This window comes from Branchiostoma lanceolatum, chromosome 2 (assembly GCF_035083965.1).
Source record: "Branchiostoma lanceolatum isolate klBraLanc5 chromosome 2, klBraLanc5.hap2, whole genome shotgun sequence".
NCBI lineage: Eukaryota > Metazoa > Chordata > Leptocardii > Amphioxiformes > Branchiostomatidae > Branchiostoma > Branchiostoma lanceolatum.
The window spans coordinates 20444838-20471700 of NC_089723.1; the positions used below are offsets into that span (position 1 = coordinate 20444838).

At 41.3% G+C, this 26863-nt stretch overlaps 1 protein-coding gene across 1 annotated transcript in view; it reads left to right on the top strand.

The window, feature by feature from the left end:
• Window positions 1-26863, top strand: part of LOC136427839 (von Willebrand factor-like) — a 39777-nt gene that overhangs the window by 3201 nt on the left and 9713 nt on the right. The window contains exons 2-24 of the mRNA XM_066417016.1: window positions 10309-10389; window positions 10694-10771; window positions 11073-11141; window positions 11624-11746; window positions 12152-12214; window positions 16784-16816; window positions 17664-17792; window positions 18219-18248; window positions 18685-18822; window positions 19155-19190; window positions 19658-19786; window positions 20198-20227; window positions 20664-20801; window positions 21225-21248; window positions 21932-21976; window positions 22337-22560; window positions 23071-23229; window positions 23503-23624; window positions 23884-24004; window positions 24660-24828; window positions 25205-25407; window positions 25864-25942; window positions 26395-26560. Of these exons, the coding sequence (XP_066273113.1) occupies window positions 10329-10389; window positions 10694-10771; window positions 11073-11141; window positions 11624-11746; window positions 12152-12214; window positions 16784-16816; window positions 17664-17792; window positions 18219-18248; window positions 18685-18822; window positions 19155-19190; window positions 19658-19786; window positions 20198-20227; window positions 20664-20801; window positions 21225-21248; window positions 21932-21976; window positions 22337-22560; window positions 23071-23229; window positions 23503-23624; window positions 23884-24004; window positions 24660-24828; window positions 25205-25407; window positions 25864-25942; window positions 26395-26560 (2369 nt within the window). The 5' untranslated portion in view covers window positions 10309-10328. The remainder of the gene's footprint in view (window positions 1-10308; window positions 10390-10693; window positions 10772-11072; window positions 11142-11623; window positions 11747-12151; window positions 12215-16783; window positions 16817-17663; window positions 17793-18218; window positions 18249-18684; window positions 18823-19154; window positions 19191-19657; window positions 19787-20197; window positions 20228-20663; window positions 20802-21224; window positions 21249-21931; window positions 21977-22336; window positions 22561-23070; window positions 23230-23502; window positions 23625-23883; window positions 24005-24659; window positions 24829-25204; window positions 25408-25863; window positions 25943-26394; window positions 26561-26863) is intronic.

Sequence of the window (26863 nt, forward strand, 5' to 3'; positions counted from 1 at the left end):
CAGTCAGCCAGAGAGGGTCCAATCAGCGCCCGGTTGATTGGACCCTCTCTGGCTGACTGGACCTTCTCTGGCTAGCATATACGATTTCCGCGCCCGGTGTGGATCTGCTTGGAGATTAGATTATAAGTCATGGAGTCTGTTGCAGGCTATACCGCACCCATGTTATATCTCTGTAGAGATCACTAGCCTAAAGATACCGAGTACCTCGTAGGGCCTGAAACAGGAGTCTTAGGGATTTATTTTTATAAATATCAAACATAATGGTAGATTGATGACGTAATGTCAAACTTTTTTTGTTCATATGCACCCTTGCCAGCGCATGGAAAATTTCAACAAATGTGGTGGTGGCGCTCTGGAATTTTTCAGAGCCGACGCACTGATCCGGAAAGAAATGGTGGCGCCCAACCTAAAGGGCTGGCGAACGCACCCAGATTTTTTTGTAAAGATCCATACTGATCCAGCACGAATGATTCTTTGTATCAATAATTTGATTACGACTGACAGTCATCATGCAGACATTGACACAGTAAGACAAAGGCCCCACGTATCTTGAAGTTTATCAGCAGAAGCGAAGGTGATTTCGAAGTGTTTGTGTTAAATTCAAGCTGTCAACGGTTGAATGATGGATGTCTTAATATGCATCATCACTGTTTTTGATAATGGCAATATTTGTTTGTAGGGACCGTTCCAGACGTCAGCATTGAGGAAATATTTGTAGTGCGCGGTCTTTCTCGTGGCCTGCAGGTGGGGATGGGCAACCGGTATATGTAACATCGGTGACTTTTTGGCACGGCTGTCTATGTTTTTGGTGCACATGTAGTATAATTCAGAATTGTCAGCAAAAGCAAGGTTGTTTTCCACCCAGAGTCTGCCTATATGGGGAATGTCACACTTACGCGTATACTAGTATCAAGACCGTACGAGTTCCGTATTGACATATTTTGGCTTTTGTAAAGTTAACGGCAAGAAGAAAAATCGTTTTTGTTCGATAACAAGGCTGTACAAAAGTTGGTCAGAGTAAAACAAACTCCTTCCTCGGAAACTTTATTCAACTGTTGGTTGCAAATCCATGCAGTGCAAATGTGCAATGTAACTGGATGGCCGCGGTTAGCCATGTGTAACTTACGGAGCCTGGTTACAGGCTATACCGCACCCATGGTATATCTCTGGAGAGATCTCTAGCTTAGTACCTCTTAGAGACCGTAAACGCAGTGTTACCGATTTCTTTAGAAAATATAAAACATGATGGAGGAATGATGGCGTAATGAAAACCAGCTTTTGGACATTTGCACCCTGGCTAGCGCATAGGAAACGTGGCGCCCTGCAATTTTTCTGGGCCGACGCATTGAGACGGAATGTAATGGTGGCACTCAACCTGTGGGCTAGCGAACGCACCCAGATTTTTTAGCACAAATTGTTCTTGGTATCAAAATCTGACAGTCATCATGCAGAGATGCAAACAATATGCCAAAGGCTCCACGTATCTTCAAGTTGAAGTTTGTCAGCTGAAACAAAAAGTGATTTCGAAGTGTAAAAGTCTCAACCTGTCAACGGTTTAATGATGGATGTCTGAATATGCGTCATCGCTGTTTATGTCCACCGCAAGATTCGTTTTTGGGACTGTCCTAGTCGTCAGCATTGAGAAATATTTTTCAGACTCCATATGTTTAGTCTGTCTTTTCACCATGGACCTGTGTTTTTCTTTGAAATTTAGATGATCAAAAATCACATACATGTATTTTGCCTCTTTTTGTTTTCATGATAAACGCCTCTGACGCTAATCTAATGATTGCCCCACCCTGTTTTCTTGGTAGAACAGAGTCCCCAACTTACGCTTTTGTTCGATATTAATGAATGAATGAAGACCTTTATTGCACACACATACCCACTGGGTTCAGTACAGGTCACAACAGAAAACATCACAGTTTCCAAATACATATATACATATACAATGATAAGCTAGCACTAGTCTAATAATTACGTTAATTTGGCCTCTTCACGTTTCTTACTTACAGTGTAGATATAAGTACAGGTGTGTTTAATAATCAAGGGTTTATCTAAAGCCATTAGAAATATGAATTTTTCCACGTTGCCAAGATGTATGAAATGGGGGAACATGCCTTGTATTAGTTTATAAAGCGCAGCTCTCTCTTCATTGTATAAACTACATTCTACTAAAAAGTGTTGCTCATCCTCTATCCTATTTAGATTACATTGTCTACATATTCGTTGTTCTAGGGGGGTGCGGTTATGACGTCCGGTTTCAATGTGAAGTTTGTGACAGCTGATCCGGAGTTTTGTGACCGCGGTCCTATGCCGTATATTTTCGAGACTTAGATACTTTTCTTCCGAAGAAAAGTATCTAAGTCTCGAAAATATACTTATACGTGGACTTGAATAATCTGTAGGATCTCAGTTTGTTTCTAGCGGATCCACCTTTGTTATCATTGTGTATTTCTTTTAGGAAAGTTTGAAAGTGAATGTCTTTCAAGCGTTGATTGATGGAATTAATGATTTGGGACGTGTCTGTGTTTTGTGATAAAGAACAATGCCAGATATAGCCAAAACCGCACTCCTCTAAGGACTTCCGAACTCCTGGCGCCCAACATTTGGCTCCAGTTTTGTCTAGTTCTATCTGACAAGCGAGAGCATCTAACTGAAAACTGTCGGCAGGCACTTTCAGGCGAAGTCTTAAAAGGTGTTTGATGGCGTTTAAGGAGGCCTCCACTTGAATGGGAAACCTCCCTAGTTCCGCCCTTGCAGCAAGGCCGCACACCGATCTCGGTACGTGCAGGGATGGTTACAGAATTTTAGGTGAATGGACTCGATAGGGCAGGAATTGGAGCTTTTAACTGAACCCCAGATCTCCGACCCGTAAAGAATTACGGGCTTAGCACAAGCGTCAAAAAGTTTGTTTCTAACAGACAAAGGTGCGTCGGCTTTGTCTAGCGATTGGTTCATGCTAAATAACGCTTTTAGTCCCTTACTGCAAAGATGTTTGTTCTTCGCCTTGAAAGTGCCCGCGGAGTTGACAACAATGCCTAAATAACAATAAGAAGTAACTATTTCAACTGGATTATTCTTGTACATGAAAGACAATAATTTTTGTTTTCTTAAGGTTCACATTGAGTTTCCAGGTATGACAGTAGTTTTCTAGTCTATCTAAGGAAGACTGTAGTCCTTGCTTGGACTCAGAAAAAAATACTTAGTCGTCTGCATATAGAAGACAAGGAACTCGCTTACTGTACATAGAAGGGGGATTACAGGCATCAATGTCAAATACTGAGGTAATATCACTTTAAAATAAGTTAAACAAGGTCGGACTTAGATTACAGTCCTGTCGGACACCACGATTTGTAACAAATGGCTCTGTTAGACCTTGACTGTATTTGACGCGATTAGTAGTTTGTAAATACATATCATTGATTGTTTGTAGGAAATTGCCACCTATACCTAACTTGTTTAATTTGAAAAGGAGACCGTTTCTCCAGACCGAGTCGAAAGCTTTACTGAAATCTACAAAACATAAGAAAAGCCTAGAGTTCTTAGTAATGTTCTTGCTGACTAAGGTACTTAAACTTTAGAACAGCAGATAACCTCTTCGTATTAAAATACGAAGAGGTTATCTGCTGTTCTAAAGTTTTTTCCTAAACTCTGCTTGGTGAGGTTTGAAAAGACTATTGACTTCTGCAAAATTAACTAAGCGAGTGTTTAGAATTGACGAAAACAATTTACCCAAACAGCTCATTATCAATATGCCGCCGTAGTTGTCTGGGAGAGAAGGATCTCCGGACTTGTGAATTGGGACAATGTGGCTGAGGTACCACTCCTGGGGGAAATACTCGTTATGGAGACAAGTGGCGTTTGAAGCAACAATTTTCCTGATTTTAACATTTCATTTAAAATCATGTCGTTTCCGTTCGATTCATTGTTACTGAGGTTTGAGATAGCGGAGTTTAATTCTTCTGGTATTATTGGTGAATCTAAAACAGATGGATTTGTTGGGAATGACGATACGTCTAATTGGTCGGTTGTAGAAGTGGGACAGTCGTTTGTATCATTGTTGGCCGGGAAGTTTTTCTAGGTTACTGAATGTTTAAACCATTCTGCTTCTGTGATTTGATTATTATCTTGTGCTTTCTTTGGTTTTAGTTTGTTCACAATATTCCAAAGAGGACCTGGATTTAGGTCTTTAAGGGAGGATAGTTGGGTCATGATAAGATTATGAAATTCCCTTTTCCTCTTTTTTATTAGTTTTTGTATATTCTTTCTTTCTTCTAAAGTAACTTCCCCTTATGACAGGATTGGATGGTTTTTTTCACGAGTAATGATGATAAGTTCTTCAACTCCGTAATGAACCATCACTGTAATCGGTAGATATGTTAATAGGATGCGATAGTTAGGCTGGCTAGCTCGCTCTGAGAGAGTCACGCTTTGACATCAAGTCCTCGGGCCCAGACGTGCGCACCTGTCTCTACTGTTTATAGTGTCTCTATGAACGCAACAAGCGTAAGTGTGTGATCGTATTTTTCTCTACCGTAATTCAGAATATGTGTAGTCAAAACACTACATCGATATCGAGTACCCAGAGGTTTTCTGCCCTTGACCCCGTACACAGAGTTGTTAGGGACGGACCAGAAGACCAGGGTTTCAAGAGGGTTGCGAGATTATGGAATGAATTCGAAAGACAGAAAGTAAATCTGTTCACCTTTTTTTGTAGAAAATGGTTGAAGCAAATGGTTTTCCCCCAGATAGTTCTTTGTACAATTTCTTAACAAAAAAATTGAATCTTGGTGCAATCAGTTCAACTACTCCCAACGTGTCTACTTTGCCGATTCGCCCCAAATGTAATGAATTATCGCATTATTTATACTCGCACGGCAGGCCTCGCGGTAATTTGTCCTATTCAAACACTTTCACCTCCTAGTTCATCCAGGGTCGAAATACTAGTTATACTGATCCAGCACTAATCTTCGTATTGCGATTGACAGTCAACTGAAGCAAAAAGTGATTTCGAAGTGTAGTAGGTTCAACTAAGGAGGCGTTTTTAACCTCCTTGGTTCAACCTGTCAATGGCCGAATGATGGATGTCTGAATATGCGCCATCATTGTTTAATATGTCAACAACACAACAGATCGTGCTAGTCTTCAAAATATGGAGAAATATTCAGACTCTAGATTTTAGTCTATATTGTTGCCACAGAGATGCAATTTCAACAAGATTGGCAATGGAAAAATGACATTGCCATGGCGACGGTTGTTGTTGTGCGTCATGTGTTGATGTATTATGTCTGTGGTACTGTAAATTGCTGTACGTATCCGCCGGGATCCGAGGCCATTTCGTGCAGTGACAAGTTGAGTCATGTTTCCACTTAATAAGCACCAAATGAGTATAGGTTATGGGGTCACAAACCTGTTACCTGAGTAACCTTTGGCATAACTATCTTTCAACCAACACCTGCCTTCACGTTGATGACAGGAGTTTAATGAAAGCTGATCACACAATATCTGCTTGGAGATGAATGAAACCTAATCACACAACATCTGCTTGGAGATTAATGAAAGCTCATCACAACATCGGCTTGGAGATGAATGAAAGCTAGTCACAATGAAAGCTAATCACAACAACTGCTTGGAGATCAATGAAAGCTAATCACAATGAAAGCTAATCACAACATCTGCTTGGAGATGAATGAAAGCTTATAACAACATCTGCTTGGAGATGGACGACATCTAACCACAGAACATCTGCTTGGAGTTAAATGAAAGCTGATCACACAATATCTGCATGGAGATGAATTAAATCTAATCACACAACATCTGCTTGGAGACGGACGACATCAACTCGCATAACATCTGTTTGGAGTTTAATGAAAGCTGATCACACAACATCTGCTTGGAGATGAATGAAACCTAATCACACAACATCTGCTTGGAGATGAATGAAATCGAATTGAACAATATCTGCTTGGAGGTGAATAGATCGAAACACACATCTGCTTGGAGATGGATGAAATCTAATCTAATCACACAACATTTGCTTGAAAATGAATGAAACCACAAACAGTGATTGACAGCGTATAAAACACATTGAAAAGAACATTGTCAAACGTTTTAAGTCAAACTTGTACGTAAACTTGTGAATAAAATATTTCAAACTGTCCAATGAACCCCAACTGTGGCCCAACATATACACCACATGTCCTTTATACACACCCATAATTAACAAGCACATGTAAATAACAACACTTTAAACAAAGGCCATAGCAGCGCAGATATCATATCCAGGCTCAACATTGCCCATCATGAAATGCAACGCATATTTGCTTGCCTGTGACATGCCAATGCCACATGCCACATACCAGCTAGCCACATGCCAATGGTTGACAACATTCCTCATTCCGATGGTCCCAAGAGACATTCTCTTCTTCCAACTGATACAGATCTCTACATCCACAATCCAAGGTATGCAAGGGATTAACATTCTCATTCCGATGGACCCAAGAGACACTCCTGTCTCCAATTGATACACATCTCTATATCCGCATTCCAACAAATCCAGATGGTAACCATCTGATAATAATTCCTTCCTAGCAACCACATTGTAATAAACCATAGGAACCAAAATAACCAGATTTGACATTTCAACTGTACAGCGATGAGAGGAACACCCTGGGATTGTTGACAAAGAAAAGTTGAGTCAGGTTTCCACTTAAACAGTCTACACACAGGACCCACAAACCAGGTACATCGTATATCAGGTACGGTAAAACTGGATATGTTTGCAAAGGTTTTATTTTGCAGTAGATAGATCATGCAGAGTAATCTGCATTTTTGTTGAAGTGTGTGGTTGATACAAGGAGGTGTATGCAGGAAGAAGAAATGCTGGTGGTTGTTTTAAGCTCATCACTAAAGAGGTCATCACAAAAAAAGCAAACTTTAAGACCACAGCGAACATTTCTCCTTTCACGGTATACACACTATACCGGGCTGGGGGGCCAGGTTGCCAGGATGGTAGAATGGGAGTCGGTGGGTCTGTGTAAGCGAAGAACAATTGGACCAAAGGTACTGTGGACTTGTATATCTAACTAAACCAGGAGCTGATAACAGAAACAGGTCACAACTCTGTTAAGCCTTTTTCCATTAGCAGTTCTACATATTTAAGCACCAAATAGGCCATGGGGTTATGAACCTGTAACTACAACATGTAAATAACAAAGGCCAGAACAGGGCGTAAATCATGAGTAGAGTAGAGTAGGGTAGGGTCTTCAGTGACGTTCAGACTTTATGTCTACAAGATTCTTTAACCTCACTCCTCGGCAGCGTTGAACCAGTGTCTTGTGTTCATTACCGGGCAAGCCTCTGTTCCGTGTATTGCAGTTATCTTTAAGGATAAATCCTACACATCTCTAAAGCCACATTCATTAGAACTAACATTTCACAACATAAAACTCATTAGTAATGACACACATACATGTGGACCAGTCCCTACTACCACACTCAAACAAATATTCAAAACTTACATAACACAAATACATATAAGCCTGGTGTATGTTGAAGGATTTGAGTACGCCCCGAGAGGGTGGACAACTCTATATCCCAGTCTTCAGACTGAATTTTTGCCTGACAAGAAATATAACATGCAATGAAAGCAGATAAAGGTACAGTAACATACAACGTTACCATTTTTGTAAGCACCTCTACCGAATGTTGATAAAACTATATCGGCACATTGTCATCAAATCAATAAACGCATATAGAATGTCTTTAAACTTCTCAATATGGATTGGCTTTTACCTTGTCCTTCAATGCTTTGTATGGAGGTACCTCTGGAAGTGCTCCACATGACGAATAAGAACAATCCCAATTCAAGACGCAGTGCTCCACACAGATAAATAAGAACGATCTCAATGCAAGTCTACTATAATCACATTAGGTGTATGGGCAGAAATACCTTTCTGTCCCAGGACACAAACATACCAACATTCCTGTTGGCTATAAATTCCTGTTAACACATACCTCTGGACAAATGCCTTTAAAATTCCAAGAATTCTCCAAAACTGCACACAATACTACACCATTACAGGCGACATACCGTATACCCCTGGACAAATGCCTGTACAATATCTAGAATTCTTGCAATCTGCACACAATACTATATCATTTGGCTCGCCCCTGAGGCGTCGCCAAAATGTAGATGACCTTGTCACACATTTTGCGTCTTTGTTTTCACGATAAACATCTTTGACACTAATTCCCTCCCCAGGCTGTTCTGTTGTGTTAGATGCTCGTCCCGCGCCATGCAAACTTTTAAAATGTTCCACATGCCATCCGCACGCCCATTAATTTGTCCAAGCTACAGCCAATAAATGATATATCGAGGATGACTTATGTGGGACCGTCATATTCTTTGAAATATTGAGAAAAACATTTTGAAATACTCTAGATTTTAGTCTATCTTTTCGCCACAGGTAGGCGTTTCCATTTCAAAATGTTGATAACCTTTTCACTATTGAGGCGGAATGAAAGGGCAATGACCCAACCCCAGGGCTAGCCAACACACCCAGATGTTTTGTAAAGTCCTGCTGGCAACTCCCAGGATTTATACTGTCGATCAAACATTGTTCACCTAGCCAACTGGTTATGCTGGAATCAAGTCAAGTTACATTATAGTTATTCCTCATCGAAACATTGAATTATACCTTACGGCATTTGCAAAACGATGTCGTAATATGATTGGTTTTATGTTCTAAAGATTGGCAAAAACTGCAAGGCGAAAACCTACGCGTGAAGTCTGGATGGCAGTAACTGAGTGTGTGTAATTTTGCATTTGGTATTAGTACATACAAGAGACACAATGTTACCGATTTCCTTTTGTTTTTAATTTCATTCTTTATTGTTCTTCCAAAAAAGACAATACAAAGGAAATCAATGGCACGAAAAAATAAAGTACTTAACACACATAAATGAAAAACCATAAAACCAGTAATACCCCCATTCCACTTGGACGGCGCTCTCACCGCGCTCTCACGGCGACCTCCTTTTGGCCAGATCGCCGTGAGAGCGCCGACAGCGCCATTGAGCGCCGACAGCGCGGCGAGAGCGCCGTGAGAGCGCCGACAGCGCGGCGAGAGCGCCATGCGCGCCGTCACCTCGGCGATGGTTTTGAACATGCTCAAAACCTTCGCCGTGAGAGCGCCGAGGATGGCGATCAATAAACGAGCGCCGAGAGAGCGCGGAGCGAGCGCGGTGAGCGCCGTGAGAGCGCCTTGAGAACGCGGTGAGCGCCGTGAGAGCGCCGTGAGAGCGCCCAAGGTGGGATCAAAGGGCCGCAGCGAGCGCTCAAGGATCGCAGCGAGCGCTCTATGAGGATTGAATGGTCTTAACTGTAGTTCAAACAAATTTCATTCTTGAAGTGGTGTATCTTGAATTTCTGGGAATTTTTGTAGTCAAATCATAGATTTCCTCGTGGGTAATACAAATTGACGAATAACTACAAGTACTTGCTTCCATTCAAATTAAATTCCCTCCAAGTTTTATTGTCAGTGGTTCAAAATGTGCTCCAAAATTCTGTGGTTTACGTTTCTATTATAACGTAGAATGATTAAATATGTTTATTGCAAACAGTTTACATGACGGACAACACAGAAAAAACAAGTTGAACATACATATATCACTTAAGACACACACTGAGCGACCGTGCAGCGACTAAAATTGAATCTGTTTTCCCCTTGATTTTATCATTCAAATATGATGCAAGAGGTAAAGGTATGACTGAGAAGACAACAAAGCACACAAAACGTTAAAAAAAATTCGTTATTTATCTCCGGAATTCGTTAAGTGACCTGTGAAATCTTTAAAAAGTTGCTGACATTTGACATTTTGGTCGCGCTGAGAGCGCGCACGGGTCGCCGTAGAGATTCCACTTGAGCACGTTTTTCAGGAGTTCGGCGCTCTCACGGCGCTCTGGACCATTTTAGGTCGCCTTGAGAGCGCGGTGAGAGCGCCGTCCAAGTGGAATGGGGGTCTAAGTAAAACCAATTAGCACCAAGAAAGAAGTTTTAGCGTTGGATCCCAATTACCATCTCTAGGTCTATATCAAAGACAACAAAATTATAAACTAGAAATGATACTTTCTAGTTTGTAAAAGTAGGAAATATAAGAAATAAAAGATTCTAAGCTGAGACCACTGACAATGTCTTAAAATAAAGTGCTTTCCTAATAGAATAACCATGTTTGACAAATTTGGACACCGATCGCTTATATCACCAAAATAACATTTTTCTTTATTATCATCATTATCTATAGGAGCAGTGCAGGTGTTGAAGATGACTTGTCACTTCGCGCTTGTCCTGGCGCTGGCACTCCTGGTTGGATGGGCCCATCCAGGTAAGCTGTCAGTGATCTAAAACAAGTTACGCGTCAAGGGAAGTCACAAATTTATTGATGGATTTTTTCGTTTTGTCTTACAGTCGACTTTCTGTTATGTACATACTGGACAAATGAATGAAATTTTAAAAGTGTAGGTTTAAGTATGCATACGTTTCATCCATGAGAGGCACTGCCAAGCCAAGACTACAGCTGACTGAAGCTGAGTGACTGGCCGAAACTGTTGACCGATACGTTTGATAGCAAAAGAAATCCGAAGAAACAATCCATTGACTAAACATTTTTTTTTCCTTTGTACCACAAGCCAAGAGCATGCCTGCAGAGGACCAACAGCTCGATGAACTGCCGCAACAAATGGAGGGTCTTCTCGAAGAGATTGAAGGTATTTATATTTCTTTCCGTTCAGTCTCTATTAGAAAACGGGGTATCGCTTACTGTAAAATTCTCTCTCTCTCCCTCTCTCTCTGCATGTGCGTGCGTGTCTGTTTTGTGTGTGTGTGTGCCCGTGTGTGCGTGTGTGTGTGTGTTTATTTACAACTATAACTCAAGCTGCAGCTGTAAGTAGAGGAACTTCCTTTTTATAACTTGACTTTCGTTCTTTACTTGCTATGGCCGTGGTATTTGGAAGACAGATGGATACAATGTGACTAGTCACGATGTATGTTGATCTCTCTTACTTTTAGAGCTCATTGATGAAGAGGACAAAGGCAGGGCTGATGAACTTGAAAAGCAGTCTTACATGGATGAATTCGGTTATTTCACTTCTATCATTCCATTCATCTATATTTTCAAAATTCACCTATATTTCTAAAAGAAGCTACAGAAAAGCTTGATTAGCCTTACATTTATCTTTTTCGTCAAACGTAAATCAGCACAGTCATATCTCAATTACCGCCTGCAAAAGAAATACCGTCTTTCCTTCCGGGAAGAAGATTTAAGCTTTTCCGTTGATTTTTATTTATTTAAGTAGTCTACATTATAACAATCATCATTACTTCATGTCTCAAGCTTTTAATCCGTTTACAGAGCTTTTCCGTGATATATTTAGACGGAACGTGTTCTTTATTGTCTTATTACAGTACAGTGAAGGACAATGTTGCAGTGGTAAAAATCTTTTTCATTCAGAAAGGTCGGGAGAAGGCGCATAACTCAATGTTCATTTAGTTTTTTACCGATGCCATGTTGCAAAACTTGAATATGTTCAGGTGGTTACTTTGTTTCATTTATTCCAAAGATGCTGAAAATAACGGAGCATCTATGGGGGAGTACCAAAAGGACAATGAGCTCTGGGTGGATGAAAACCACGAAAGAGGCATATCTGTGAATCTTGACCAGGAGCCCTGGGTGGATGGAGTCGGTAAGTTTGAAAGCATCTTGGCCTTCCATCTCTCTCCAGAGTGGTTACTTTCTGTAAATAGTTATATAATGGCAAGCTGCGATTCAAACTAATTTCATGATATTCGGTTCTAAATCCAATAAAATATTTGGTGCTTGATGTATTGTACTGGTATGTATTTGTAGTTCATATAGTTGCATCATTATGTATCAATTTTTCTATTATTATTTTGATGATAATTTGTATGTATCATTCGTACGGTGGAAAGGGGTTAAAATGGACGTGTCCTGTTGCTCATGTCCTGTTATTTAACTTGTAACTGAGTTGAATTAGATAAAGGGGTTTGAAACAGCTGGTGGTGATAAGGGTTGGTGTGAACGTATGGATCACGACATTCATCTAAGATGGGAATTTCTCAATCTACAGATGAGGATACTTTGGAAGAATGGAGAGAAGGATATCGGACGGAACATGCTCAAGAAATACATGGTATGTAATTATAATAACTCACAAACATTTGTTATACTAGTTATCGCATTGCCCGTCTCTCTCATATATTTTACTGAATATGCTATCGAGTTGAGTCTACAATATTGGTAGACAATTTCGAGGGTGCAAATATCACATTACAATTGGGATAGCATTGTAGTGAACCTTACTAAATAAAAAATCAAACAAATGTTCAGCTTTCTGAAACAAGTTTTAACTGTAATTTCCAACACAAGAATTGGGCTTACCCAAATTTTCGACTGTGCGACACCAGTCTTTGTCAAGGAGTGAGCAATCCACCGCTGGGATGACGTCAGCACAGGTGACTCCGTGAGCAGTGGATCATACGTAGCGGAAAGTCTGTGGCTCAGTCCGGCTTAGTGTCCAAGATTTTAACTTTATCCAGTGAGACTGAATGTCCAGGGGATTCTATGTGTATGTGCTGTGAGACTTCTGAGGTGGTTGAACTTGGGCGTTTGTGCTCGTTGAACCGGGTCCTTTGTGATGGGTTTTTAGCCGGACTTCTTTGCAAATGGAATCAAGGAAGCCATTTGAATTGAATTGATCTTTATTCACACAGCCTGCAGGCTTTAACAAGCCTGAATTTTGTTGCATTTACATGTTGGCTCCATTTTCGGTCCATAACATCAAAATTTATTTTCAAAACCGCAAACGTTAAATTTTTTCACTACATGGCATTTTTTCTCATATGCGTGTTCACATAAATTCTCCCTACACGTATTTTAAAAACATCAATATGGTGCGTAACTGCGTACATGTAAGATTATATCGATTCATCAATATCACTACAGTATATGCGTGTCAAAACTATATACATGTCGTCAGAAGATCTGAACCCGGTTCAATGGTCTAGTCAGGTGTTCAATAGTTGTACAAGATATGGTATCGGATAGTTTTGGGCGACGCCTCAGGGGCGAGCCAAATTTTATACTATATTGTGTGCAGATTGCAAGAATTCTAGGAATTGTACAGGAATGTGAAAGTCCATGGGACGATAACTCAAGAATGCCTGGATGTATTGTCTTCATATTTTGTAGGTGGGTAGGTCTGTGGGAGACCTTGTAATGATTGGATTTTGGGCCCCCTAGCGACTTTCTATGGTACTGCAGGGGAACTTTCACTTTTCAAATCTCGTCTTCTGAACATGCTTTAGTCATGATTTTTAAGTGGTGGATAGCTCTTTGTTAGGAAAATATGTCCTGTAGATTTGGACCCCCTAGCGGCTTTTTTGGAACTGCAGAAGCTGATTTTGTTGTGTCTATTTGTTCGGCACAGTGGAATGTCTAGTTTCGCGGAACTGCGTGTCGTACGTCCTGTGATGTGTTGCCTGGATGGAGGGAGCCAGTCGCGGAAGTCCGATCGTAGAAGTGAGTGGGCAAAGGTGGTACAGATGGAGGTCCGACGGTCTGCCAGTGTGCCTAATTCTAGTGTGGACAGGGCAGAGGTGTAGCCTGTGTATAGAGATCCGAGGATGACCCTGCATGCTCTCTTTTGGATTCTCTGACTGCTCGTTTGTCAGTGAAGAGTGCCATGCCGGTGCAGTATACAACAACATTTTTCCAGCGGTTGATGACGTCACGCAGTGCACTGTCGATCACTGATAAGAAAATTATAGGTCCAAGTATCGTGCCTTGTGCAACGCCACAAGTGAGGTACAGCCAGTCCGAGCTTTTGCCTTGGTAGCAGACTCTTTGTCGACGGTCTGTGATGAAACTGCTAATCCATGGTGTCAGGGCTGGGCGAACTCCCATGTCTGGCATACATCTGATTGCCGTAGGGTGATCTATCCTGTCAAAGGCCTTGGATCTGTCAAAGTGTGCAAACAGAGTTTGGCACTGAGGTTGACTTGAATAGAAAGTCCAGCAAACTCACCAACGCATGCGTTGTTGACCTGTTCTTCCTACTGCCGAATTGTCGTGGGTCTAGGTTTGAGGATATATCGCTTGAGATCCAGGAAGAAGCAAAGCGTTCACAGTGTTTTGACAGGTGGGCAGAAAGTGAAATTGGCCTTAGTTCTTCTATATTCGGCGGTGAAGTTTTGGGTAGGGTAACGAAGTTGGCTTCTTTCCACTGGCGTGGAACTACAGTCCTTCCCCGAAGGACGAGTTGATCAGATCGCATAGTGGGCTGCTCAAGTCACATGCAAATTCCTTCAAAATGCGTGGGGGGATGCCGTCTGGTCCGGGGCTTTTGTAGCGGTTCGTAGTTTTCAGCTGGGTGTAAACGTCCCAGACGTGGATGGTAGGTAGGGGTTGGGCTGGTAGAAATTTACATCAGGGCCCTACAACCATTCCTCAACAGAGACGGCGGGTGCCACAGACTTTCCGCTACTTATGATCCACTGCTCACGTAGTCACGTGTGCTATTTGCATAACGTGACGTTACCCCAGCGGTGGATTGCTCACTCCTTGACAAAGACTGGTGTCGTACCAGGTAGGCCATGGAACACGAATTGGTGCAACTCCAGACACGAATTGCGCCACGTAGAGGCGCAAATCGTGGCGCGCATATCGCCACCAGGTGGCTAAACTCGAGATCTCGAATTCGTCCACGCGGAAGCGGTAGCTCGAAACGTAATACAAAACCGGCACTGACATGGCTCGCAAAGCGCCACCGGGGGGCTAAACTCGAGATCTCGAATTCGTCCACCCGGCAGGGGCATTGCGAAGCCCGCAATGCAACGTTACTGACATCATGAGTTACGTAACTATATGTCCAACCAGTGGTGGCAGCGAAGCGCATATTTACGAAACACGGCTCGCGATTTAGCCATTCTGTTAATGTTTAACTTACGATGTATTGTAGTCAGCTAATCGTAATACAAAACACGCACAGACCAAGGAGTAAATATATTCGTCCAACCAGAGGTGGAGCGAAGTGCATATCGAGTATGGGTAACAATTTCAGCCAGCAATTGTTGCTTTGTTTATAATCGTTTATGTCAATAACATTCCGTTTAATTTGCTGTTACAGGACCTGGTTACGGGGCTGAGAATAATAACAAATTGATACAAATGCATTGTGACAAAATAGTGGCAAGAATGGGATCGTGTGTGTTCTAATTATAAGTTACTACTAACATTCTTTGCTCCAGTTTCAGAATCGATTGTACAGATAATACATCCTTTATTCACGACCATGGCAAATATTTCCTGCTGAAGCTACTCTGCTAACGGCAGATAGAACTAGTTCAATAAAGCGAACATTACACTAAATTCGGGGTCTGATAAATCAGACTGAAACTACGTAGACATTCACCACAACGAACAAAAATTCAAACAAAATGGCGACCATGAAAATATGATGCTATCCCAGAAATCATTGCAGTTTGTACGAGCCGACTATTTCCGAAAACATTCGAGATTTTACGACGAACATGTTTCAAAAGTAATAATTATCAATATCTTGCTAACTGCATATAGAGCATCAAAACATCCTATAGCAACACACGACAAGCGATGAGGTAAGATAAAAATAATAATTAACAAATCAGGAAAACGAGTTTAGCCCTTAATTCATGATGACTTTTACCAACTCAGATGAACTTTCATGCTACTAGTAAATTGGAAAACGTTATGAAAAATGCCGAAATCTACTACTAACTATATAGAACATTAAAAAAACATACAAATCTACTTGCGGAATGGGTTACGGTGGGTTGAAGGCGTATAATTTACTTTTTAACAATGCTTTTCTACAATCGCCTTATTTTTAACTTACCTGACGACCTTTGTAAATTTCGTTAACATTCGGATGTTTTGGGAAATACTTTTAGTAGTCTGCTTACAAACTGCAAAGAATGCTGGGATAGCATCACATTTGCTGCGTGGTAGCCATTTTGGATTTGAATCGACAATCATAGACTAATGCTGACATAGTTTGCAGCAAATTCACAAATAGACAAAATTGGACTAATCTTTTTTTTTGTGCTTTCAGTGGTAGATTTTTCAAGTTCTCTTGACACTAAGAACACATATTGTCTCATTCTTGCGTCTTATAGCACTATTTTTGTCACTATAAATGCGTCAGCGATTTGTCAGCCCCGTAAGCAAGTCCTGTGAAAGAAAAATAAAACGGAATGTTATTGATATAACGGTGATTAACAAACCAACGATTGCTGACTACAATGTATTTTAAGTTAATTTTAACAGAATTGCTAAATCGCAAGACGATACTCGGGTCCGTGTTTCGTAAATATGCGCTTCGCTGCCACCACTGGTTGGACATATAGTTACGTAACTCATGATGTCAGTAACGTTACATTGCGGGCTTCGCGTTGCCCCTTCCGGGTGGACGAATTCGAGATCTCGAGTTTAGCCCCCTGGTGGCGATATGCGCGCCACGATTTGCGCCTCTACGTGGCGCAATTCGTGTCTCGAATTGCGCCAATTCGTGTTCCAGAGCCTACCTCGTCGTACAGTCGAAAATTTTGGGTAAGTCCAATTCTTGTGTTGGAAATTACAGTTAAAACTTGTTTAAGAATGATTTCTACCAACACAGATGGACTTTCAAGCTAAAATGTTCAGCTTGTATTTGTTCGAATTTCAGCTGAGAAACAATTGGAGGAAGTACGGAGTACTGGTAAGTCAATCTGCAATCTACCATTTATCAAGACGAAAGGGTCCCATTTGAATACTTCATGTTAAACATTTATAACACGTTAGTAATTATGTTTGGAATTTCATACGTAGACCAAATTGGGAGAGCTTAGACCCTACTTGTGCTGTCCTACTCATGAAGTCTCCAGATTGGCCCAGAATTATCATGGGAAAATAATGGTTTTCAAGGGCGCAACTAAACAGTGAGGTATATGGCGTCGTTTCAAACTTTCGTTAAGAAAAGTTACGTCTGGAGGTATTTGCCTTTTTTCAGGGTGTTTGGCCCAAGAATGACGGATTGGAATTGATTCAACTGAAATTACAGGAGAATACAAGGCCTGAGGAAAAAATAATATATTTCACTCTAAAACATAACAAATATAAACAAAAGGTGCGTAGTCTAAAAATGACTTGACTGATGAGTGATGTCAACATTATGGTACACTGATTATTCAAATTAGGACATGCTTTTAATTGTTCATGAGAAACTAATCATTTATTGAAGGCGTGATTATTTCGGTTTGTAAATATATCATATGTGCTCTCATTAACTTAGCTTTGTGATCATCACGGTTGTATGGACCCCGATAAAACACCGTTGCAATCTAATCTTTTAAGGAAGGTATGAGGTTGTTGAAATCTGTTTCGGTATCTTGAGATTTTCTTGTCATACCTGCTAATATATAGGAAAGAATTATTAGCTTTGAATGTAACATTATAGTTGTGCTCTTTGTTCGACATCGCCTCGTATAGACAACTTGTCACCTGCCTGTGCTGTTTGGTTTACCGTTGCCTTCCTTACCCTTCTTTGTCATTGCTTCGTTTTTCAGAGTGCGTTTTCCCATGGACGTACAAAGGGAAATCGTACGTGTCCTGTAGCCATGCTGGATGGAGCTATGCCTGGTGTTCCAAAACTTCGAACTACGTCAGTGGCTCCGGTTGGAAAAAGTGTGACAGAGGTAAATTCTTGATGATCTTAGTTCTTCTGAAAATGTACCATGCTTTTTCTTTGTAGGACGTAGCAAGGATTACCATTTAATGCCCATTATTCTGTCCAATGGTATGTATATTATTTTCTTCCGCACTTTATCAACATTTTATTGCATTTCTAATACAGTACATACATTTGAATTATTGAAAGCGTGGCCTACTCATCTATTTCCCGATCCATTATTTTCTGTTTGTTCTGCCAAACCTCTTTCCAATTACCATAGGTCTATTCTAACGACTTCCTCTCGACTTTGTTTTTCCTATCGCCGCTTTCCATTTGCTGTTGTGTTGACAAACGTGTTCTGTTGATAAAGTATACTCCGCATGTGGCCTATTTTCTGTTGATGTGTTTCACATATGTATCACACTATTTTCTTCTTCTTTTTTTTCGTCAGATGAGCTCAAATTGCATTCCCCCGGAGCAAGTATGTCGTTTTAACTTTTTTTATGCTTTGAAATTGAATAAGCACTATCAAGTAATGCACATTAATGACGTGTAACAGGTTAACCTCGGTTTAAGAAAGGAGTAAAAGAAAATACTTGTCATCCTCAAATCACATTACCTTTTCTTGTCTGAAGAATCTAACTGGTGCTTCAAATTAGTAGCCGGACACTCCTTTCCCTTTATTCCTTTATTCCAACCCGTTAATCATAAAGAGGTGAGTCTCCTCGGGGTATAAGCAACTAAAACAACACAATTCACATTGCATAGTGTATTATTAGTATCAACATACAAACGTAAAGAAATAATGATAACAGATCAGAGTACAATAACCATATTGGAGAAACGTCCCGTGGATCTTTTTAACCGGTTTTCTTACCTTCCACTGTCATCCTATTGGACCTTTTCGTTTTTTCCAGAGTGCATTTTCCCTTTCACTTATCGGGGAAAAACGTACGACAAATGTACGTCCTACTACGCAAAATACCCGTGGTGTTCCCTTCTACCAGCCCTCGGTGCTGAAAAACTTGGCATTGGATGGAGATACTGTGACAATGGTAGGATGTTGTTCAAAGACATTTTGTCGCTAGCAAATGGACCTTTTTGTTTCCATATTTATATATGTATAAGAGTCTTACTGCGATGTGTCCAAATCTTACCAATACCTTATTCCTTGGAGTTTTGTTTCTGGGAATTTTGTTCTTCCTTATTGTTTTAGTCACAGGTGTCTTTTTTCTTTGGTGTCATGTTCATACGTGTTCTGTTATGTGTAATCGTTTTTTTACGAACACCTCCTCACATATGGTCTTTTAAAACCGTTTCGTGTGTTGTCTATTGGTAGAAATGCATGTATTCATGATCATCACCACATTGTTGTTATTTTATTTAGTTGATTTGAGTCAACAATCTCCACCGACACCTTCAGGTCTGTAGTGTTTGACTATTTTCTGGGTTCAGTAATCGATATGCCCAACTCAATATTTGCCTTGCTGGCTAGTATGTAAAATTTGTAGTTTGTATGTTCTTACTAACTTAGTTTGATAATTATTGTTGTATGCTGCGCTACAGTTTTTAGTCATTGTACTAACAAAGAATTGACCGAGTGATGTCAACATTATCGTACATGAATATTGAAATTAGGACATGCTTTTGATTGTTCATGAGAAACTAATCATTTATCGAAGGTGTGAGGTTCTTCAGATCTGTGTTGATATATTGAACTTTCATTTGTCATATACTTGCTATATAGTAAAGAATTGTTAACTTTAAAGGTAACATTATAGTTGTGCTCTTTGTTCGACATCGCCTCGGGTAGGCAACTTGTCACCTGCCTGTGCTGTTTGGTTTACTGTTGCCTTCCTTACGCTTCTTTGTCATTGCTTCGTTTTTCAGAGTGCGTTTTCCCATGGACGTACAAAGGGAAATCGTACGTGTCCTGTAGCCATGCTGGATGGAGCTATGCCTGGTGTTCCAAAACTTCGAACTACGTCAGTGGCTCCGGTTGGAAAAAGTGTGACAGAGGTAAATTCTTGATGATCTTAGTTCTTCTGAAAATGTACCATGATTTTTCTTTGTAGGACGTATCACCATTTAATGCCCATTAATCTGTCCAATGGTATGTATATCATTTTCTTCCGCACTTTATCAACATTATATTGCATTTCTAATACAAACATTTGAACTATTGAAAGCGTGGCCTACTCATCTATTTCCCGATCCATTATTTTTTGTTTATTCTAACAAACCTCTTTCCATTACCATAGGTCTATTCTAACGACTTCCTCTCGACTTTGTTTTTCCTGTCGCCGCTTTCCATTTGCTGTTGTGTTGACAAACGTGTTCTGTTGATAAAGTATACTCCGCATGTGGCCTATTTTCTGTTGATGTGTTTCACATATGTATCACTATTTTCTTCTTCTTTTTTTTCTTCAGATGAGCTCAAATTGCATTCCCCCGGAGCAAGTATGTCGTTTTAACTTTTTTATGCTTTTGAAATTGAATAAGCACTATCAAGTAATGCACATTATTGACGTGTAACAGGTTAACCTCGGTTTAAGAAAGGAGTAAAAGAAAATACTTGTCATCCTCAAATCACATTACCTTTTCTTGTCTGAAGAATCTAACTGGTGCTTCAAATTAGTAGCCGGACACTCCTTTCCATTTATTCCTTTATTCCAACCCCTTAGTCATAAAGAGGTGAGTCTCCTCGGGGTATAAGCAACTAAAACAACACAATTCACATTGCATAGTGTATTATTAGTATCAACATACAAACGTAAAGAAATAATGATAACAGATCAAAGTACAAGAACCATATTGGAGAAACGTCCCGTGGATCTTTTTAACCGGTTTTCTTACCTTCCACTGTCATCCTATTGGACCTTTTCGTTTTTTCCAGATTGCATTTTCCCTTTCACTTATCGGGGAAAAACGTACGACAAATGTACGTCCTACTACGCAAAATACCCGTGGTGTTCCCTTCTACCAGCCCTCGGTGCTGAAAAACTTGGCATTGGATGGAGATACTGTGACAATGGTAGGACGTTGTTCAAAGACATTTTGTCGTCAAAAGATATGCAGTTTCCTAGTCTAGATCTGTTTTTTTTTAAACTCCGCTATCCGAGACTGTGTTAGCCTCCCCCCACAGGAACTGGCCGGTGTTCGGCGGCCCTATATTCAATAATGAAATAAAGAATTACACAAAGCCAATTAAGATCACAGCGAGGTATCTTAAAGATATACTAAGATGTGTCCCAATTTACCAATACGTTTTCCTAGCAGATTCATCTATATGAATTCTGTTTTCCTTTTAGTTTCTGTTGTATTATTCTTTGGTTCTCTTTTCATGTGAATTATTTTTACCAACACCTCTTCACATATGGCGTGTTCCAAACGTTTGGTTTGTTGTCTGTTGGTATAAATTATGAATTTCTAACAACATTGTTGTTACTCTTTTCAGATGATTTGAACCCACAACCTTCACGTATGTCGTGTTTCATGTTTTTCAAGTTAAGAAATCGATATGCCCAAATTCATGTTTGCCTTGCTGACTATATAGAGGAGCATTGTCACATAGTTGTTAGCGGAAAGACATACCCGACATGCGGTTTCTCTGAGAGTGTTTTCTTTTTATTCACCTTCGTCAGAAGGTTATGTTTTCGGTTTGCTGTTTTGCAAACATCTTAACTCGAGATCATGATCGAAATGTTGATTATTGGTGGCTGGTTGCTAAGATCTTTTGATAATTGGCCTGAATAGCTCTACCCAAGTGGCACGGTCACGCCTTGCTGTTGTTACATTCGCCAAGGTATATGTATGGGATAGCGTTAAGGTGTGTTTATTTAAATTTGTTTGTGTTTGTTTGTTTGTTTGTTTGTTTGTTTGTGTGTGCGTGCGTTTCCCTCTCTCTCTCTCTATTTGTGTGTTCGTGTGTGTCAGTGTGTCTGTCTTTCAGTGCGTCTGTCAGATAACTCAGATTATGATATGATTTGTTCCAATGGTTGTGTTTTCTTCAGATAGCTGTCTTTAAGCGCAAGCGTCTGCACATTAAGATAATGAATTCCAATAATGAAATGAATCTCGCTGATTTTCCTGATATCTCGCACGAACATAGGTCACTTTGTGCGATCAAAGTTTAACACTATAGCTATGATATATCTTTTACAGAACCACATCCATGTCTGGGTCAACTGACGTGCCCGTCACAAAAACGTACGTTACGATTCGTGGATTTATCTTTCTCTATATCGTAATGTAGCTATTTTCTCATCGTTCATTTTGTGTTTTATGTTGATAAAGTGGAATTGCAAAAACGTCCAGCCTTAGTAGTCCAGAACGAGCCTAAGTAATTGTTATTCCTGTAAAAGATGATACATATACCTGCATGCGTTGGATCACAACATACCAATATACACCAATAACGAATGGTGCTGTTCATTCATCACCTATCGCATTGCAATGTGATGCGTGATGCGTTTATGATGGATGATACTTGAAGTACTTGTAGTCCACTATCATAATCATCAACGTCTTAGTCAAAGCCATACGTTCTGTCTTCACCTTTACTTGTAGCGGGCACTTGCGTGGCATGGGGCGATCCTCACTACATCACGTTCGACAATCGTCGTCACGACTTCCAAGGGACGTGCAAGTACACCCTGGTGCGTCACGCCGACTTCAGGGTGGCCGTCCGTAACATTCACCTCGGCTGGAACCGACGCGTGGCGTACTGCGACCACGTCGAGGTGATCGTGCACGGGTACAAGATTGAGATTCTCAGCGGAAGCGAAGTTCTTGTAAGTTCAACGTATCATTAAGCACATCAGAAGGCACTTTTGAAACATCAAAAACCTTTGACCGACTAATTTGACAAATATGTATCCAGTTCAATAATGCAGCTGCATTTCACCCAAAACGATGTAGTATTGTATGTGTTTTTTTTTGGTGTTTTTTTGCATTACCGGTAAACCGCATTTATCCGCATCAGACCTGTTTATACAGTATGTCCAAGCTCTAAACGAACAGACGTTAAGGTTTGATCCACTCACACCGAGATGAACCCCAACTCTTTTCTATCATTGTGGCGGAATATCTTGTCTTGTCCAAGATGCACGTGGATCTCCTCAAACGCGGGGCCAGAGGATGGCCCTAACTGAAGCTAGGTACTCATTTTCACCTGGGTGAAGTGAGGAAATAGGTACAAAGTGCCATTCCATAAGCACAACACTGTGGCCTGTTAGGGATTCTTAACCAGACTTTTAGAGCTTGAGTGAACAACCCTACTGAATTTCTGACCTTTTCCTCAGGTGAATGGATACCGCCGAAGCCTTCCCGCTTGCCTGAACCAAAAGGTCGCCATCTCCATCAGCGGCTTGAACGTTCTGGTCCAGACAAGCCACTGCTTTTCACTGACGTTTGGGAGCCGGCGTGTTGAGATCAGAGTTCCAGACTCATACAAAGGACAGGTAGGCTACATGCGGTAGTGGGGACTACAATATGTAGGTCGGACTGCCAAATCATTAGACCATCATCATCAAAGTAATACATTACAATGATTTTGGTGAAGATGGGTTTAGAGGTGGGAAGGTGCTCGGTCCGCGTAAAGAGGTACTGATTCACTTAGATTTCCAGGTGATTTTTGTTAACTCTTTGTGCCGCGTGTCATACTTGTGATGAAAAGACTAATTGGTTTCGTGGAGCGGTATGGGGTCTCTAAACACTATGATTTTATGCTCCAGCTGAGCGGAATGTGCGGAAACTATAACGGCCAACCGAACGACGACAACCTCATGCCGGACGGACAGGTCGCCTCTACCTCCCTTCTGTACGGCAACAGTTGGATCGCTCTTCACGACCACACGTAAGACTTGAACAAATCGTGGTTCTCTTAATATATGGTGTCAAACGGTATTAAGATGTAAGATTATACGATTAAGATCCAGCACAAGGACGAAGATGGCCTCCATCGCCCAAACTCAATGTCATCGTCCCTACATTAAGAAACGTCACACGTTACACTATAACATTCAATTATCTCTATTGACCTTTTGAAAAGGTTTTCAGCGAGTTCGATATGTACGTGATCAACGTTAACTCTTCGCGAAATCTGCCCATTCCAGTTGCCCGGACACAAGACCGCAGGACAATTTTGACTCCAAGGATATCAGCTCGGGTGATCGGCAAAAGTACCTGCATCCGACCAAGTGCGGGCTCCTCACAGCTCCAAACGGACCGTTTCGCGTATGTTAACTGCTTTAGAAGCGCACTTCTATTCCAATTTACTCCATGTGTACCAGTCGCTTATGTAGTAAATTGTTTCGTTATCGGCTGATGGAATTCACGTCATGACAGCGTGTCTATCATTATAAATAAAATGACTATTCGTTTTTCGCCAAGATGAGTGTAGTGACCATTGACCCACCTGGGATCGTCCACTGTATGAGCGTGGGGGGGGGGGGGGCAGGGTCTGCGTCGTGGAGCGGTTAGAATCCTGCTGGGGCGCGTAAGGAAATTCCGGCGCGGCGCGTAAGGAAATTCCGGCGCGACGCGTTAGGAAATTCTGGCGCGAAGCGTAAGGAAATTCTGGCGCGACGCGTATGGAAATTCTGGCGCGACGCGTAAGGAATTTATCGTCCACTGTATGAGCGTGGGGGTGGGGGCAGGGTCTGCGTCGTGGAGCGGTTAGAATCCTGCTGGGGCGCGTAAGGAAATTCCGGCGCGGCGCGTAAGGAAATTCCGGCGCGACGCGTTAGGAAATTCTGGCGCGAAGCGTAAGGAAATTCTTGCGCGACGCGTAAGGAAATTCTGGCGCCCGAGGGAGTGGAGCATATAAAGTGTGACATGAACATGTTTACGTTCTGTTTTGTCAACAAATTAGCAACTTTTTGTTCTTCAGAGTTGCCACGCTACTCTCAGTCCGTCGCAGTACGTCGAGACGTGCGTGTTCGACATGGCGGCGGCCCAGGGCGACCAGGACATGCTGTGTAAGAACTTGCAGGCCTACGCTGACGCATGCGTATCAGCAGGAGGAAAACCAGGGCAGTGGAGGAGGAGTGGTTTCTGTGGTACGTACCCAGAAAAAAGCATGCTTTGCGGGATTACTAGTACTTAACGATACCTTGCCGAATGCCAACTTATAGTACCTAAATGGTAGAGAAAAGCAGATAGGTTAATTATAGTCATATCAGTATCTTTGACCCTTTTGTTGACATAAGTGCAACAACGTATTTACAAAAAGCAATACCCGAATTAAGACATTGACAAAGTTATTTTTTATCTTTATCTTGATCTTAGTGCTGCAGATACCTCATCGACTACATTACTGTGGCGTTGCCAAAATATTAATAATGTGCCCCTCGACAAGTTTACCTTGTAATGAATCGGATTTTCACAGCTTCAGGTTGGTCCCGGCAGTTAATTCGTTCCCCTTCTTTTTCGCAGAGGTACCGTGTCAGCCTCACAGTCACTACTCCCAATGCGCCACTGCCTGCCCTCGCACATGCGCAGACTCCGGAACCGGTCCGAGGCCCTGTACGAAAAACTGTGTGGAGTCCTGTGTCTGTGATAACGGTTACGTGCTCAGTGGCACCAAATGCGTACCATTAAACAGCTGTGGGTGCTCTAAGGACGGAAACCTTTATGAGGTGTGTCCCATTCTAAATAGAATACAAAATCACAACTTCCAAGCAACAGTGTTAATCATGTTAGATTGGTTGCTCCCATACTGTACAACCAGTGCGTAGATCATATTACCAGGTATCGTTTGGTAAACCGATATCAACCTTCGTTATTACACTATGATTGATTTGTTTATGGTGACATGTCACCTGGCCATGAATCCATAACCACCGAATAAACTACCGATTGAGCGAAGCGAACGCATTGTCGATGCAGTCAAGAAACCATGTTTACAAGCCCACTGAATAAGCCTAGTAACCAGCCCCTTTTGATGATAGTTTGTGGGCTCTGATGTACGTGGTTTTATTTACTCTCCTCACAAAGTGACGGATACAAGTCTAGTTGTAAAGTAGAGTCTACTATCGATGACGGTCGTTTTGAAAATGCATTATGTTTTCGTTTCTTTTCTTTTTTTTCTCCAGAAAAATGAAGTTTGGAAATCAGGAAACGAGATATGTAAATGTCTGCCAACCAGGCGTATCAAGTGCGACCGTCCGACAGGTCAGTTTATGATCATCACTTGGAAACGTTTTACTAAGAAAAAATTGATAGTCTCTCATACTAGTACTTCAATGACATTGTCAAATGTATATAAGTTATTGATATGACCTAGTAACAGCTATGTTGATATTGCGGCTGTTATCCGATTTAACAATTGAAGCCAGCAATGACAGTTGTAACCGGATTGATCACCATTTGATGCAATTTCCATTTTTGTTATCTCCATGAAAAATAGAGATACATGTCTTGTTTTAGACGTGTGTGTGTGTGTGTGTGTGTGTGTGTGCGTGTGTGTGTGTGTATGTGTGTGTGTGTGTTCGTGTATTTCTGTGTGTGTCAGTCCGTGTGTGTGTGTGTGTGTGTGTGTGTGTGTGTGTGCGTGTGCGTGTGCAATAATATAGATAGATGTTAGTTATGCTGCATAACTTTTCTTCTACATCTACGGTCGTCAGAATGTAAGTCGCCACTGGACCTATTCCTACTTCTGGATGGATCTGGCAGCGTGAAAACTGAAAACTTCGAGAAGGTGAAACAGTTTTGTGTCGATGTGGTCAGCAGCTTCGACGTTAGCTCGACTGCCACCAGGGTTGGTCTAGTACAGTACTCAGACGGGAAAAAGTGAGTGTCCGGCCTTTTACCTTTTCTGGTAAGAGCAGAATAGCAGTAGGGCAACTTATATAGATATAAGAATGCTGCAATAAGATATTGGCAGACTGTCAACAATACAATAGGAAGAGACCAAAATACAACAATAGCTTTAAAACTAATATCATATATATATAAATGGCCCTGGGCCGTGGAGTCTAGGGCCCTGGGCCGTGGAGTCTAGGGCCCTGGGCCGTGGAGTCTAGGGCCCTGGGCCGTGGAGTCTAGGGCCCTGGGCCGTGGAGTCTAGGGCCATGGGCCGGGCAACATGGAGGA